The sequence below is a fragment of the Macrobrachium rosenbergii genome, chromosome 58 (genome assembly GCF_040412425.1).
Source record: "Macrobrachium rosenbergii isolate ZJJX-2024 chromosome 58, ASM4041242v1, whole genome shotgun sequence".
NCBI classification, from domain to species: domain Eukaryota; kingdom Metazoa; phylum Arthropoda; class Malacostraca; order Decapoda; family Palaemonidae; genus Macrobrachium; species Macrobrachium rosenbergii.
In genome coordinates, this window is record NC_089798.1 from 20,500,934 (window position 1) to 20,519,438 (window position 18,505).

Here is an 18,505-nt window from a genome sequence, read left to right on the forward strand (position 1 = left end):
TAAGAATTCTCTCTCGGGACAACTGGCTTGCGTTATTCAGTCCTGGGAAGCGTTGCCATCTCTATCAGGAAAACATATTGTACGGCATACGAAAGAATATGCAATGAAAAGAAATACAAATACCTGAAGAATGAATGCAAAATGAAATAGTAAAACCACCCCTAACCAGACCTTTAATTCTCTACTTGGGTGTGGCCTTTAAATTGGCCTTTAAACTGTTTAAAAGGCTTCGTATCGATATTATCTTACGTGTGGCAATGGCCGGGACCCAGATCTGTGGAAATATGACGATAACTAATTTTCACGAATTTGAGCTAATATCACCAAAATCGCAGGTCGCCGATACCCTTAACAAAGGTTTTAATGACTAATATGGCAATTAATAGGATCAAAACATTTTTAATCAACTTACCTGGAAATTATTCATGTCAGAGTCCTTTCTCTTCAACATCTCGGACATGTAATCAATAAGCTGGAGGTTAAATGCATTCTTCACACTGATTTTCTGTCAAAATAATGTAAAAAAATAAAAAATTAGAAATATATACAATGTTGAAAAATATTTACATCTCTAATTTTCAGATATAATGATTCCCAAGTCACTTTTTCAACACAAGTAATCAAAGAGGTGAAAGTATTTGTGTCTGTTGTCTGCTGTATAAATGTATGGATTTAAGCCCTTCATATAACCCTTTAACGCCGACTGGACGTATTTTACGTTGACAAAAGTTGTCTGTCGGGTGCCAAGTGGATGTAAAATACGTCGCTACAAACTTTTTTTTTAAATATTCGCGGAAAAATACTTATAGGCCTTGTTTGCGAAAAATTTTAAATCACGCGCCTTCAGGGATGCTGGGAGTTCACGGATCACGCTGTTGTTTTGTTTACAAGAGTGACCCAGCTAAGCATGCACGAATTTCTTTCTTATCCCAAAAGAAAGCATCAGCTAACACTGCTGAAAATCTCAGAAATTCTTTAGTCACTTTGTCGTAATTTTTGCACCATTTTATATTAGCCTTCGAATAAAGTTTTATATATGAAAATGTGCGCAATTTCATATAGAATACAACAAAAAATAATTCATGGTTGTAGCTTTTATCAATTTTGACATATTTTCATATAAATCACGATAAGTGCCAAAATTTCAACCTTTGGTCACCTTTGACTTGACCGAAATGGTCGAAAAATGCAATTGTAAGCTAAAACTCTTACATTCTAGTAATATTCAATCATTTACCTTCATTTTGCAACAAACAAGAAGTCTCTAGCACAACATTTCAATTTATGGTGAATTTTTGAAAAACTTTTTCTTATGGCCGCACCAACTCTGCTGAAAATCTCAGAAATTCTTTAGTCACTTTGTTGAAATTTTTGCACTGTTTTCTATCAGTTGTTACATAAAGTTTTATATATGAAAATGTGTGCAATTTCATGTAGAATACAACAAAAATAACTCATGGTTGTAGCTTTTATCAATTTTGACATATTTTCATATAAATCACAATAAGTGCCAAAGTTTCAACCTTCGGTCAACTTTGACTCGACCGAAATGGTAGAAAAATGCAATTGTAAGCTAAAACTCTTACATTCTAGTAATATTCAATCATTTACCTTCATTTTGCAACAAACGAGAAGTCTCTAGCACAATATTTCGATTTATGGTGAATTTTTGAAAAAAATTTTTCCTCACGTCTGCACTAACTGCTGAAAATCTTGTACGAGCCTGACGCCGTCTCCTCCACACACATGTGTGTTCGTCGTCCATCAGAGTGGACAAGACAACAAGAGCATCTCGTTTTCTTTCTCTAAAGGAACGCGATTTCAACCACACAATATTTCCGTCTGTTTCTCCCTAACCATTGTTGTCTTGATGTATGTACAATCACCACTTGCATTGCCATGCAAGCATTCTAATCATGTACTCATAATGTTCCAACGAATCTTCTGTATCAAACTGTGTCTAATCATGTACTCATAATGTTCCAACGAATCTTCTGTATCAAACTGTGTGTGTTTCTGTTTGTGAGGATGCCAAATGTCTCACCACTCTGATGGACGACGAACACATGAACACACACGTGTTTGGAAGAGACGGCGTCAGGCTCTTACAATCTCAGAAATTCTTTAGTCACTTTGTTGTAATTCTTGCACCGTTTTATATTAGCCGTTACATAACGTTTTATATATGAAAATGTGCGCAATTTCATGTAAAATACAACAGAAAATAATTCATGCTTGTAGCTTTTATCAATTTTGAAATTTTTCATATAAATCACGGTAAGTGCCAAAATTTCAACCTTCGGTCAATGTTGACTTGACCGAAATGGTCGAAAAATGCAATTGTAAGCCAAAACTCTTACCTTCTAGTAATATTCAATCAAATATCTTCATTTTGCAACAAACCATAAGTCTCTAGCACAATATTTCGATTTATGGTGAATTTTTTAAAAAAACTTTTTCCGTACGTTTCTTTCCGCTTCGGCACTAACTCCCAAACCCCGCCGGCATACGGCAGACACTTTTGTAAATAGACGCGCCGTTTAAGGGATAACAGGAGTTAGGTCAGCACAGGATAATGTTCAAGATGTTAAGGATTATCTAATAATAAAACTATCAAAAATATGTTTAGGATTATCTAATAATAAAACTAAGAAAAATAAGTACTGTTCATTGGTAACAAATGAAAAATAATCATTTTTATGATAAAATAAATTTTTTAGGTACTTACCCTCTATCAACTGCTTTATCTATGACTACTTGGCGCAGGTTCAAAAAGTGTTAAAATCTAAACAATCATTAATTCTCGACAGTTACTCCCACTCTCTGGAGGGTGGGGGTAAGAAAGCGAATGCTTTTGTTGTCATTCTCCTTTTAATCTCTGAAGAGGGGGGGGGGATCTCAATGATAGAGGGTACAGTAAACCCCCTCTATCCACAGGGGATGCATACCACACCCCCAGCACGAATAGCTAAAATCCGCAAATACTTAAAACCTCTCTAAACACACTTAGAACTGCCTACTTTGATAGTTCAAACAAAAAAAAAAAACTTTAAAAATGCTTATACCTGAGTATTTTATTAGTTTTGTCACAAAAAGTGCATTTAGTCATGTAAATGATATGAAAATACAGTAATTAGTGAATATTTCTGAAGTGAAAAATACCATGAATGGGCAAAATTTTCAGTGAATAATGTGTATATATGTTCCATAGAGAAATCCGCGAATAGGTGAGTCTGCGTGTAAAATGTTATTTTCATGATAAAATTAAGTTTCACATATACTTACCAAGTAATTACATAGCTATAGTTTCAACTCGTGCGGCAGTCTAAATTTAAAAACTCGTGGTAGCGCTTCTGTTTTGTGTAGGTGACTAGCTCCGCCCACTATCAGGGAACAATAGGAACAACAAAGCGGATGAACTCAATTCGTTTGTGCCCTTATGTCCAAAAGAGGGGAGGAGGGAGGGCTACAATCTGTAATTACTCTGTAAGTACTTACGAAACTTAATTTTATCATGAAAACAACATTTTCATATAAGTAACTTACCATGTACCAAGTAATTACATAGCTGAATCCCACACTGGCAGGAGGTGAGATGCATGGACATATTCTACCCCAAAACATTAAGTTATGGTAATGAATTTGAAATAGAAAATTTGCTAGCACTGATACAATGCTTGTTGTTTCCTTACCTGGTAAGAGAGCTACTGCAGGTAATTACTGCCTCTGGTCGGTGCTCATCTTAACCTGTAGCGGTGTGGTGGTACAGCCATGAGGCACCTCTATTTTAAGTGGGAGCTTTGCAGTGAAGGAAAAGTCCAACGGCTAGCAAAGCTTAAAAACGGATGCCCTTGCCCTGGGCGCAGTACCAAAAAACAATAACCATACAATGCTGTCACCTACACTGAAATAAAAAACCACCACCCATCCACTAAAAACTGGTGGGCACTCCAGGTACATAGTACCCCCAGGCTTCCAGACTCGAGACCCTACATCAAGGCGAAGAGATAGAGGATAAAAGGAAAGCTTTCTATGCTTCTTTCCCCAATACCATGCCAGCCACTGATAAAGGTCCCACGGTACTGCAGTTCTTGAACACTTTCTATTTCTCTTAAATAGTATGACGCGAAGATCGATTTACACTTCCAGTAAGTTGACTGAAAATCAAAGAGAGTGACATATTACGCCTGAAAGCGAACGAGGTAGCAACAGCTCTGATGTCGTAGGCTTTCACCTTAAAGGAAGTCAAGATGCCCTCTTGGATCTGAGAATGTGCCATGGTAATGAAGTCCCTTAAGAAGAACGACAATGCGTTCTTGGAAAGGGGTCGGGAAGGATTCTTGACAGAGCACCACAGACTACTGGATGTTCCTCTTATCTTCTCGGTCCTGTCCAGGTGATACCTTAAGGCCCTAACAGGGCAAAGGACCCTTTCTTCCTCTTCTGGGCCAGGGATATCCATCAGATTCTTAATAGTGAACGAGTGAGGCCAGGGCTTGGAGGGTACCTTGTTCTTGGCCAGGAAACAGAGTGAAAGGGCAGACCGTGTCTCCTTGAGCAAATCTTATCCTCTTGTTGATGGCCTGAAGTTCACCGACACGTTTGGCAGTTGCTAAAGCGACCAGAAATAGTCTTTCGAGTCAGGTTCTTGAGAGATGCTGAATGGAGGAGCTCAAAAGAGGGACCCGTTAACCACTTCAGAACCACCCCATGAGTCCAAGAGACAGAGTCGACCTTCGTCTGCTTGGAAGCATCGAATGACTTTATGAAGTCACTAAGATCCTGATTAGATGACAGATCTAGACCTCTATGCTTAAAAAAGAACCAGTATGGCTCTATACCCTCTGATGGTGGACAATGACAATCCCTCAGAGGTCCTCAGATAGAGGAGAAAATCTGCAATCTGAGTCACAGATGTCTGAGAAGGCAAGATGTTATGTCTGCTACACCATCTGCAGAAAACTGTCCACTTGGATTGGTAGACTCGGCAAGAAGACTGACGACATCATCTTGTAATAGCCTCTGCAGCTGATCTTGAAAATCCCTTAGCTCTGACGAGTCTCCAGACTTTCTGAAGCCTGTCAGAGCAAGAGCTTATAGTCCTTGGTGAAATCTCCTGAAATGAGGCTGTGTGAGTTGACATGGTCTTTGCAAAAGGAGCCTCAGTAAGTCCACTAATAGTCTTAGAAGGTCCGGGGACCACTCTTCCCGCGGCCAGAACGGAGCTACCAGGGTCATTGTCACATTGTGATGTGACTGAAATTTGTTGAGCACTTCCCTGATCATGCTGAACAGCAGAAATACGTATAGGTCCAAGTTCGCCCAACTCTGAAGCATGCTTAAAAAAGAACCAGTATGGCTCTATACCCTCTGATGGTGGACAATGACAATCCCTCAGAGGTCCTCAGATAGAGGAGAAAATCTGCAATCTGAGTCACAGATGTCTGAGAAGGCAAGATGTTATGTCTGCTACACCATCTGCAGAAAACTGTCCACTTGGATTGGTAGACTTTCAAGAAGACTGACGACTACATCTTGTAATAGCCTCTGCAGAGTCTCAGACTTTCTGAAGCCTGTCAGAGCAAGAGCTTATAGTCCTTGGTGAAATCTCCTGAAATGAGGCTGTGTGAGTTGACATGGTCTTTGCAAAAGGAGCCTCAGTAAGTCCACTAATAGTCTTAGAAGGTCCGGGGACCACTCTTCCCGCGGCCAGAACGGAGCTACCAGGGTCATTGTCACATTGTGATGTGACTGAAATTTGTTGAGCACTTCCCTGATCATGCTGAACAGCAGAAATACGTATAGGTCCAAGTTCGCCCAACTCTGAAGCATGGCATCTTTCGCCCATGCCAGAGGGTCCAGGGCCGGAGAACAGAAGTGGAACATCATGATTCCTCAAGCTGGTGAATAGGTCCAAGGTTGGTCTGCCTGACAGTTTCCATAGGTCAATGCAGACCAGGGGGTCCAAGGTCCACTCTGTGGGGAGGACCTGTTTGCAACGGCTCAGTTCATCTGCCAACACATTAATTTTCCCTTGAATGAATCAATTGACAAGATTCACTCGATTCTGGTCCGCCCAGCGTAGGAGGTCCTTTACCACTTCACAGAGGGAGAAGGAGTGAGTCCTGCCTTGTTTCTTGATGTAGGAAAGAGCAGTGGTGCTGTCCAAATGGACCACTACTGTTTTGTTAACTATCGTGTCCGAGAGGCTTGGAGGCCTAAATGAACGGCTTTCAATTCCTTTACGTTGATGTGAAGGTTCTTCTGTTCCGGGGACCACATCCTGGAAACTTCCATGCTCCCCAGAAGGGCTCCCCAACCTAGATCTGAGGCATCTGAGTAAAAGTCTAGGTCGGGGCTCAAAGGAAGCAGAGACTTTCCTCTCGAAAGTCTTCCTTCGGACATCCACCATCGCAGGTCTGACTTGATTTCCGTTGTGTTAGGGAACACAAAGGAGTTTCGCTGTGTTCTCCTGTTCAAGATGGCTTTCAGTAAAAATTGCAGGACTCTCATATGGAGTTTGCCCAACTTGACAAATTGTTTGATGGAGGCGAGAGTTCCTAAATGGCTCATCCATTGATTAGCCGAGCAAGATCGAAGAGCAAGGAAACTGTGGACCGTCTAAAAGGCAGGAGTTGACTCTCTTGGGGGACAGAAAAACCCGAAAACTATCAGAGTTGATCCTCATCTGTAGATAAATAATCTCCTGAGTCGGTATCAGCTGCGGCTTCTGGAGATTGATCAGAATTCCTAGTTTTTGAGCAAGGAGAAGGGTCTTCTGTAGGTCCTTCATGCACTTCTCCTTTGAGGGTGATCGGAGGAGCCAGTCATCCAGGTAAAGGCAGATGTTGATGCCGAGAACATGGAGCCATTTCATGAGAGGGGCAAGAACCCGTGTAAAAACTTGAGGGGGTGTAGAGAGGCCGAAGCACAGTGCCTGAAATTGAAAAACTCTGTCTTCAACGACGAACCTGAGGTACTTCCTGGTGTATGGATGAACAGGGACATGGAAGTATGCATCATGCATGTCGAGGGTAATCATCCAATCACTCTGGTGAATGGATGATAGTACTGACTGGTTCGTCTCCATCTTGAACTTCGTCTTCTGGACGAAGAAGTTCAGAGGGCTGACGTCAAGGACAGGTCTTCAACCCCCCGAAGACGGGGGACTACAAATAGGTGAATATAAAAGCCTTCAGTGATGAACTCTAATTCGTCTACCACTCTCTTCCAGAGGAGGGACGAGGCTTCCTCCGAAAGGACCGATTGGTGTGGTGACTAACGGTAGATTCTCCCCGAAGGGGATGGAGTAGCCCTCTTTAAAGACCTTGATGATAAACTGATCCACTCCTCTGACACTCGACCTTTCCCAAAAATGGAGAAGTCTGGTTCCTACTGGTGCATGATGGACTGGCTCTTCACTTTTTGGACGAGGGTTTGGTAGAGGCCCTTTTGATACATCTGGCCGAAAAACACACATTGCAGCGGGACTTGGGTTGACACCTTAGTACATTCCCACAAAAGAACTGCTGTTGAAGCGGTGAGATTGGCTTGGCACTCGCAACTGGTGAGGGCTCTTTAGGTCGCTTAGAAGACTGCGCCAGAAGGTCCGGCATGGACTTCTAGAGATCTGTGGCTATGTCCTTGACCATGGCCTGGGGAAAAAGGTGAAGCTGGTCCAAAGGGGAGAAAAGCAGGGCTGACTTCTGCATAGAAGTTACTCCTTTGGTAGTGAAGGAGCACCACAGTTCTCTCTTCTTGAGGACTCCCAGAGAGAAAAAGAGCCGAAAGTTCCAGGGATCCGTCCAATGGCTTTGTCTGCACAGGACAGTACACGAAGCCAATCCGAAGCGAAGTCACTTGCTAAGTCCATACAGTCCTATATTTTCTTGGCGAGGGCTCCAACTGTCCAATCGAGAAAACTGAATACAGTACCTCAAAAACCTTAAAAATCTTCTTCACGAGGTGATCCAGTTCCACCAAGAAAACATTATTTTCGTCGACGAGAAAGCTGAATATTGTGCTGAGTTGATGAGACCAGAGAAGTCTCCCTGGGAGAAGGCAGCGACTCCCAAAGGAGCTTCCTCGGTGGTGTACAAAAGGCGGGAGAGCGAAAGAGGCCTTTCCTTGCTCTCTTGGCACAGAGCCAATCTCCAACTCCTTTCAGTGCTTTTCTCGACGAGGAGGAAAGAACCATCTTGAGGTGCTGATTACTGACATAAGGCTGGTTCCTCATAAGGAAAGTCGAGGCAGGTGAGACTGGGGCAGCTGGCGCAAAACACAATGGGAAGCTCACCAGGAAATATCTAAGAGGAGCTGCATATGCTGATGGGGCAGGGTCTTGGTTAAACTCCTCTTCTCTAGAAGAGACCAAAGACAGATACAATTCCTTTGCTGGCTTAGCCAAAGCAGGAGTTTTGTGAATTAAGCCCATAATATTGGCCAACTGTCGCTTGATGGGCGCCAAGGATGAATCATCTACCACGGGCGCAGCAGAACTCGAAGCTGGAAGAGGAAGTGCTGGGTGCTTGTTAACTGACGCTGAACGCCTAGGAGCTGGCGTCAGGCGCTTGGAAACTGGGACTGTCGCTGGACGCTCAGGAGAAGACTTAGGGTGCTCGTGAGATGGATGCCTGGAGGAAGATGAAGGGCACCTCTTGATACTCAGACATTTGGGAGCTAAATACTGCCGCTCCAAAATAGAATGCTCTGGCGCAAAATACCCTGGGCTGGCCCAAGCACTGCAGGACAGTTGAGGGCTGCAAAGTGGTTCCTTAAACCGCTTGCAAGGCAGCAGAGAAGAGCAGTCCACATCATCTGTATGTCTCTTCAGAGGGCAAGACTCACCTGGAAAGCGCCATCAGTGCCTCTTGTCTGGACTAGAATCTTCCAAGTCAGAGGACAACTGACAAACACTCACTGAGACGCCTTTCCAATGGCTGTCTGTCGAAGCTTGGATATGAGCAACAGGCTCAACTGAAGGAGCTACTGCCTGTGGGCGAACTCCACCAGCTTCCCTTGGACTTCCAGTATGTCTCCTCTCCAGGTTAGGAGAGTATGACAAGGACCTTTGTTTAGGAGAACCAGTGGGACAAGCAGCCACCTCCTCCACTTGCACTTGCAAAACTATCACTTTTCACATCCTTGTGAAAGACTTTGTCCATAAGGACCTTTAGGGATGCCCCTAACTCGAACACAGTGTTCACTAACAGGTCAATCTTCCAGTCAAACCTGGACTCAAGACGGCAATGGGATTGGGGTCAGGAGCATGGGAGCTAGACATGGAAGTAGGTGGTACAAAGGTAGGAATGGGATTGGGGTCAGAAGCATGGGAGCTAGACACGGAAGTAGGTGGTACAAAGGTAGGAGAGCTTGTGATGGGATACAAGATGGGAACAGGGGAAAGAGGAATGGAAATAAAATCTACCTTACTAGGGTTAGGCGTAGATTCTAGGCTACGTGCCCTACTTTCAGCTCTAGAGGCTGCCTTCCTCTTCCTATCCCTATCAAGCTTACCTAGATAGGATTTCAAAGTCTTCCATTTTCTATCATCCCAGTCCTTACACTCAGCACGTTTGCTCTTTCGTGCATGTTAGCACTCTACAATTAGCACAAATCGTATGTGAATCATAAGTCAATTTCGTGAGTCTAGTCTTACAAAACTCCCGACAATACTGAATACTGGAGGAGCTTGAGTTCAACATAACCAGTCCAAAAAAGGTTAGAAAAACCTAAGCTAAAACTATCAAGCTTGAAGGCTGCACAACTGCACGAGTACGTCACCGAATTCTGGAGAATTTGACAAAAATCTGATGAAACAAGGCAAAATAAGCTGCTGCATACATCCTATGTTGAGTCGGAGACCAGCAGAAACAAATTGAGCTCTTAGGCTTTGTTGTTCCTATTGTTCCCTGATAGTGGGAAGGGATGTCACCTACACAAAACAATAGAAGCGCTACCACAAGATTTTAAATTTAGGCTGCCACACGAGTGGAAACTATAGCTATGTACAGTAATTACTTAAGGTACTTATGTGAAAATTATTTTTGAGGTGAAATTTATCATCTTTCATTTGCTAACTCAAACACTGTGTCTTGGAGGAGGGTAAAAGATTTTCCTATACCCAATTATCAGATATTAGAAGTATCCTTATCACTGCTTACCTGATGAATACGATCCCATGAAAAGTACTTGTCAGATGAGGACCTTCATCACATGAGGCCCACTGCTGTAGGATGTAGAATATAGACCCTGAATATAGCCATTCATTGAGATTATGCAGCACAGAATGGCAAGTTAGGCCTCTGTGCCTCAGGCCAACAGAGCTGATGGGAGCTAAAACCACAACTAAACAAGATCCCTAAAGAGTTTCCACCTACCCAACTGAGTTGCTGTGGTATCTCACACCCAAAACAACAATACCAATTTGCATGAAAAGGTGGTTCTTAATCAGCTCAGGATAGCTTTCTCCAATAAGGAGCAATGACTCTGCAACATAAGTCCAACATTACTTACTCTGATAAACTTTGTTTACCCTCACCTAAGAGAAATAAAGCAAATACAACTAAGCATAATACTGTAATCAAAACAAAAGTAGAGTATGATATTACTATATGTACAAACTCCAATACATACAGTTCCCCACTTACCCAGGATGGGGTCGATAGCGAGAACCTATACCTGTTCGCAACACAATGGCAAAGACTAGGAGAAGTCTCCTCTGCTGAAACTGTAGGTGCTAGTGTAATCTTCATACTGGATCTAGACGGCCCTTAAGTAGTTAGAAGTAAACAGACAGCTACACCTCCACTGCAGTGTCAAAACTAGATGGTCTAGCAAAGGGTGCCGATGAAAACTAACGGATGTAGCCGCTGCTCTGACTTCATGTGGTTTCATCTTCAATAGGAACAATCTTCTGCAGACAATGCATGGTGTGCTTCCAGGATTAAGGACTTAATACAAAAAGAAAGAAAACTCTAGGAAGAGCTTTAGCCTTGACATTATTCTTAGCAAAAAAGGATGCCAAAAAAAAAAAAAAAAAAAAAAAATTCTGCTCCAGTACTTGTAATTCACTTACACTTTTAGCCGAAGTCAAGGCCACCAGAAAGAGAGTTTTCCAAGAAAGAGCCTTGAGAGAAACCTCTCTAGGGGTTCGAAAGTAGAACCTCTAAGGTGTCCTAAGAAAACGTCTAGGTTCCACTAAAGCAGCTTTAGCAGAACCTTAGGCATTCCAGGTGAAATGAGTGAATAGCTTTGCCAAAGTCAATCTCTTGAAATACCCAATACTGAAAGCCTTAATACATAGCCAGCATGGATTTAAAGCCTTGATGGAGGAAACAGTCAAACCTTTGGCATCTCTTAACCCTCTAACGCCGAGCCTCTATTTACAAAAATGCCTCCCGTATGCCGGCGGCGTTCAGGAGTTAGCGCAGAAGCGGAAAAAAATTTTTTTTTTAAATCACAGCACGCTTAGTTTTTAAGATTAAGAGTTAATTTTTGGCTCCTTTTTTTGTCATTGCCTGAAATTTAGTATGCAACCATCAGAAATGAAAAAAAATATCATTATCATATACAAATATTGAAATATATGACAGCGCTAAAAAACATTTTCATATATAATTTTATACAAATCGCACTGTGAGCAAAACGGTTAAAGCTAACGGGTTATTTTTTTCTTTGTATTGTACACTAAATTGCGATGATTTTGGTATATAACAAATTGTAAAACGATCAAAGCAACACAGAGCAAATATTATCACAAAATGATGCATGAATTCGTAACGAGCGGACGTAAAAAAATGTTTTTTTTCAAAAATTCACCATAAATCGAAATATTGTGCTAGAGACTTCCCGTTTGTTGAAAAATGAAGCTAATTGATTGAATATTACTAGACTGTAAGTGTTTTAGCTTACAATTGCAATTTTCGACCATTTCGGTCGAGTTAAAGTTGACCGAAGGTCGAATTTTTTCTATTTATCGTGATTTATATGAAAATATTTCAAAACTGATAAAAGCTACAACCATGAGTTATTTTCTGTTGTATTGTACATGAAATTGCACACATTTTCATATATAAAAGTTTATGTAACGACTAATATAAAAAGGTGCAAACATTATGACAACGTGACGAAAGAATTTCTGAGATGTTCGGCCGAGTTACCGCGCGGACGTAAGGTAAATGTTTTTTTCAAAAATTCACCATAAATCGAAATATTGTGCTAGAGACTTCCAATTTATTGCAAAATGAAGGTAAATGATTGATTATTACTAGAATGTAAGAGTTTTAGCTTACAATTGCGTTTTTCGACCATTTCGGTCGAGTTAAAGTTGACCGAAGGTTGAAATTTTGGCAGTTATCATGATTTACGTGAAAATATTTCAAAACTGATAAAAGCTACAACCATGAGCTATTTTCTGTTGTATTCTAAATGAAATTGCGCACATTTTCATATATAAAAGTTTATGTAACAGCTAATGTAAAACGATGCAAACATTACGACAACGTGACGAAAGAATTTCTGAGATGTTCGGCAGAGTTAACGTGCGCAGACGTAAGGAAAGTTTTTTTTTTTTTTTCAGAAATTCACCATAAATCGAAATATTGTGCTAGAGACTTCCAGTTTGTTTCAAAATGAAGGTACATGATTGAATATTACTAGAATGTTAGGGGTTTAGCTTATAATTGCGTTTTTTTACCATTTCAGTCGAGTTAAAGTTGACCGAAGCTTGAAATTTTGGCAGTTATCATGATTTATATGAAAATATTTCAAAACTGATAAAAGCTACAACCATGATTTATTTTCTGTTCTATTCTACATGAAATTGCGCACATTTCCATATATAAAGCTTTATGTAACGACTAATATAAAACGGTGCAAACATTACGATAACGTGACGAAAGAATTTCTAGGCGGACGTACGGATAGTTTTTTTCAAAAATTCGCCATAAATCGAAATATTGTGCTAGAGACTTCCAATTTGTTGAAAAATGAAGGTAAATGATTGAATATTACTAGAATGTAAGAGTTTTAGCTTACAATTGCATTTTTTTACCATTTTGGTCAAGTCAAAGTTGACCGAAGGTTGAAATTTTGGCAGTTATCGTGATTTATATGAAAATATTTCCAAACTGATAAAAGCTACAACCATGGGTTTTATTTTGTTGTATTTTACATGAAATTGCACACATTTTCATATATAAAACTTTATGTAACGGCTAATATAAAACACTGCAAAAATTACGACAAAATGACAAAAGAATTTCTGAAATTTTCGGCAGAGTTACAGCGCGGACGTAAGGAAAAAGTTTTTTCAAAAATGCAGCATAAATCGAAATACTGTGCTAGAGACTTCCAATTTGTTGCAAAATGAAGGTAAATGATTGAATATTACTAGAATGTAAGAGTTTTAGCTTACAATTGCGTTTTTCAACCATTTCGGTCGAGTCAAAGTTGACCAAAGGTTGAAATTTTTTGTAGTCGCACCCAACAGACAATTTTAGTCGAAGTATGATACGTCCAGTCGGCGTTTAAGGGTTAAGATGTGCAGAAACTATATTATATTGTTAATGTTGAAGTGTAGACAGGAAATACTCCTGGACTTGCACCATGATCTATGATCTATGAAGCTCCCACCATACTGAACAAGAAATTAGTGGAACTTCCTTTGCCATTCCGAACGAGTCCCTAAATAACTCAGAAAAGTCTCTAGAGCTGAGGAGCTTGTAGACAGTTTCCATGTGGTTAGACAGAGCATTTCAATATTCCCATGAAGCTTCCCTGTCCCAGCCTGATGAAGCAGATCTGTCCATGGAGGTAACTGTCTGGGAACTTCTATTGATAAGTATTTCCCAAATGACTGGGAATCAATGCCTCCTTGGCCACTTGTGCATGATTTAAATTGTGGTATTCTCGGTAGCCCTAAACTCTTGGATAACCCCTTCAACTGCGGAAACTATGGAAGGCATACATGAATAGGTTTGTCCAATCTTGAACCATAACATCTACTCCCAGGCTTGGGGGCTTGGAACTGGGGAGGCATACAGTACAACTACAGACAATGATTCAGCTTTGTTGTGAAGAGATCAATGAGGGGTTGGCTGAAAGCTCTCCAAATCACCTCGCAAACTACAGGGTTAAAGATCAATCGTGGGAGAGTACCTCTCCTGGACGATTTAACATATCTGCCAAAACATTCAGTCAACCGTGGACATACTGGGGCATATGGACAATATTCCTCTACACTGTCCAGAAGCTATATCCTCGGTGATGGCTACCAAGGTTTCCAACTTCATACCCCCCTGCCTTCTTAGATAAGCCTGAGAAGTTATGTTGGAGAAGACAGAAATTACTTTGCTGGACACCGCTCATCCAGTTCTTTCTGCATAGCCAACAACTCCTTGCAGTCAATGTGAAGACTCATTTCTACTAGCACTCACATCCCTGAACCAACTTAGTTCCTGATAACCACAACCCCATTCCTCCTCCAAGGCAACTGAATACAGCACAGTGAAAGGTCTGGGCTCAGGAACTCTACGGACTTCCTGCAAGAAGCAATAATGTGGACATCCACCAATAAAGGTAAGGGATCAGTTTTTGGCTCCACAGCTCCAACTCATGGTCTGGCTGAGTTTCTCTCTATGCCAGTGCCTCTTATGTGAAACTGAAGAAGTATCATCCAAAGACGACCACCCAGAACTAGCTTCTCCAGAGAAGATGTGGCCTAAGAGAAGCAGGCATGCTCCCTGAGGAGGAGAATTCTCTTGTGAATAATACCAGATTCTCTACTCGAGCTTGTGTCTGAAAAATTTAAAAACATCTGAATCAATCACCACACCTAGGTAGGTTACCCCTTGTGTACATTCCAGAGATGATTTTGCAACATTTATTAGTAAGCCTTGGGAATTTGCCAAGCCCGGTACAAACTCTCTTGCCCTCAGGCAATCTTCCCTGGACTTTGCAAAGATAACCCAGTCGTCCAAGTACAGAAGTATGTTTGCTCCTAATAAGTGAAGCCAATTGCAAAGGGAATAGCATCCTAGTGAAAACTTGGGGCATGGAACTCGGCCCGAAACAAAAGAGCTTGACACTGATATGTCTTTCCCCCAAAAACAAAGTGCAAGGACTTCCTTGAAAGGTGGTGAATGGGGATAGGAAAATATGCATCTTTTATGTCCAGCGTAAACATCCAAGCACCTTTCTCCATGATAGATAAAAGACCATGGAGGCTGACTCCACGTTAAAAGGGGAACAGTTGGAGACACAGGTTGAGCCTGGATACGCCTAGGACTGGCCTCCGACCTCCTGTGGCCTTTGCAACTAGCAATAGCCTTTCGTAAAAAGCCCGGCAAAGTAACCGGTACTTCCTCTAATGCTACCTTCTCTAATAGAGAAAAGACTTCTTGATTGAACACCTGTTTCATTTCTAAGTTGCTCTTTAAGACTGAAAGGTTATGAGATGGTTGAAGAGCCGGTGAATTCCTGAAAGGAAAGTAAAAACCTTTCAAAAGAATTTTATTTACCCAGGCCCAACCTGCCACCCACAGGAACACGAGGGATAGAGGAGCTATTCTTACCAGGCTTAGGATTCTTGATAGTGGAGGAATTGCACATCACCCTTGGGAAGAACAAGCTCTGGATCCTTGCTGTCAAAAGGACACTTCTTCCTTCCTGAGCCCAAACAGGAAGACCAAAGAAAAGAGGTAGAATTGCCCAGTGTGTAAAGTGAGAGGAAGTGAAAGAAACTTCCCTTTAGTGGCCTGGGACTGGAGGAGAAAAGTATTATTTTGGTTTTCTCCATCTCTGCAGCTATAGACACAGATAGCTTGTCACTTATTTGGGGCTGAAACCAATGAATGTCTGCTAAGGAGGGAGACTGAACAAAGAGCACAGCTGCCCTCTTGTGTGAACTGCCTTGTCTAGGGAAGTAAAAACTCTCATTGCTTATCAAAGGATCCCTGGCCCAAGGAGGAAGAAGTCCACCAAACTCCTTCAACACTGTTCAACAGTGTTCAGCACGATTCACCAAAGGACATAGCTTCAATGGCATTAGCCAAGCTCTTACACGTTCTTGACCTCTTGAATCAAGAATTCTAATTAGCAGATGTAATTGCACCTCTCTTGGCTGCAAAAATATGGACAAAACAGCTGAATCAGGAGAAAAGAGGGAAAAATCCTGTTCAATACACCATAGTCTTCCTAGCAGGCAGCAAGGGAAAAGAGAGAGAGAACTTTTATGAGGAGATTCTCTTAGGCAAACCATTTGCAACTGAATCTAATCTGCCAAGTACAGAATCTGATAGCTTAAAAGAAGAACTGCAGATATCTGTCCAAGCACAACTGAACCAATTCCTGAAAACTGAGGGGACAGATCTAAATGCTCCGTTTTCTGTATAGGAGGCAAAGGAGAACACTGTCAGGAGGAGCCAGGTTTATAAGAGTCCTCTTCATCAATGACAAAAGTAGCCCAAAACCAGATGGTCTCACAAGACCAGGCACCCAAGTTCTCATAATCCATCTAACAGAAACTTGGAAGTCAAAAGCTCACTAATTGTGCTGACTCACTGACGCCCATGCGGACTCAATGACGCCTGCACGGACTAACTGATGCCTAATACGAACTCAGTAATGCCTTGCGCATCCTTGACGACACCTCACGCAGATTCTACAACATGCAGAACTGTACACAGACTCGACACCTCCCGTGGCCCTGATCAGCCAGTAGAAACCAAGAGACCCAAAGGCAAATGCAAATATCTGGCAAGCTTACCCTAAGCTTGAAAGGTAGTCCTTAAAAGCCACAAAAGCCTGGGCATGGACATAACAGTGGCCTTGTCAAAAACAAAACTTGGACCATCCGTGATTGAAGGGGAGAACTGGCAAGAACATTTACTACCTGATTGCACTTTACATACTCAGGGCTCCTAGCAATGGCAGCAGGCGCAACAGAAGTGTTCACTATGGATCATGATCAGTTACCTGGCTTGGACAAATCGCTAGAATGACCGTGGGACAATGGGGTCAAACACAAAATCTAGACCTACTGTAAAACATGAAGACCTAGACCTACCATACCTATCCTTATGCGACTGCAATTTAACTGTCTGTGGAGGACCAAGAAGCAAAGGCAGCAGACAGAGGGCTAAGTCCTTGAACATCCTGGGATGTTAGTACTTATCTCGAAACCCCGGGACTACCAGGCCTGTTGGCAGGGGGTGCCGAGCACCAAAGTGACAGGCAAGGTTGCATCTGTGGAGCAGCCAAAGGAACAAGGGGATGCTATCCCTGCCAATGCACTAGACACATCTGATGCAAAAGACTCAAATTGTTACGCAAAACTTTAATTCTACATTTTTAAGTCAATATCTGACTGCATTAAAAATAACCTACAATCCTGAGATGACACTTTGGGTGTACAAGGATCTAAATCCACTGGAGAAAAATTTACAGACTTATCTCCATCTTCTTGACCAGGTTTTAATCCTAAAGAAGAACTAGATTCAAGACTAGCTGTTCTCTTTACTCCTTTTTCAAGTCTATCCATCTATCTTCTATTTCAGCAATTTATCATCTCTATCTCTTACAAAGATCAATCGTTGCAATGAATGCAACAGTTGTCTGAATCACAATTCACCCCTCAATGATCAATGCATATTTCGTGAGTATCATACAGTACTTCAATTAGCCTAATCTGGTCTTACGACCACTTACCTTGCAAAATCTAACAGATTTTGATAAGGGAGACTGAGAAGATGAATCCATATTACAATACAAACCAAAATCTAGATGCTCCAATTTGTTAACCAAGAAAAACAAACCCAAATTTCAGAGAACTTGTCTACACAACCAGCCGGTTTCATCGACAAGAAAAGAATGACAACCAAGGCAGTTGCTGTTTTACCCCCACCCTCTAAAGAGTGGGGGTGACAATCGGAAGTGCTTGTTAACGATTGTTTCAATTTTAACACTTGCCGAAGCTGCACCAAGTAGTCACAGATAAAGCAAATGACAAGAGGGTAAGTTTCATCTAAAAAATAACAGTTCAGCATACAATTATGGCATTTTGGAAGGATTTCTCTCTTACAACCAACAAATTCAAATAACCAGAAATCCTTTTGTCCAAACGGTGCCAGTTATGAGGGATTTTAATGTAAAAGCTTTTAACATATATGAGGTTATATGGTATAACATATCACATAAACAGTTTAAAATCAATAACAAATCAGAAAACAAGGAATAATTATACAGTAAAAAGTACGAGCTTACAAACTTATCTACGAAAATCTCCTACCAGCTTTACATTAGTGTCTGTTTCTTCTAAATGTTCAAAACCCTTGTCGTATAAATAAAAATATCACACACCTAAGCATTTTAATCTGAACACTCTGGCATAGAACAGAAGTGCTGTGTGCTGTCTTGCCTTTGTAACAGCTCACATCAAGTTGCATTTTTTCCACAAAACTTCATTTTTGATAGCGTAGTCGCTGTCTCGTCCTCAAAGGAGTTA

The 18,505-nt window shown here is 41.4% G+C and overlaps 1 protein-coding gene across 4 annotated transcripts in view; it reads right to left on the minus strand.

The window, feature by feature from the left end:
- The window catches only part of barr (barren), a 363,219-nt gene that overhangs the window by 252,334 nt on the left and 92,380 nt on the right, over window positions 1–18,505 (minus strand). For all 4 annotated transcript variants that reach the window (XM_067101907.1, XM_067101909.1, XM_067101908.1 and 1 more), the window contains exon 4: window positions 413–505. In XM_067101907.1, the coding sequence (XP_066958008.1) occupies window positions 413–505 (93 nt within the window). The remainder of the gene's footprint in view (window positions 1–412; window positions 506–18,505) is intronic.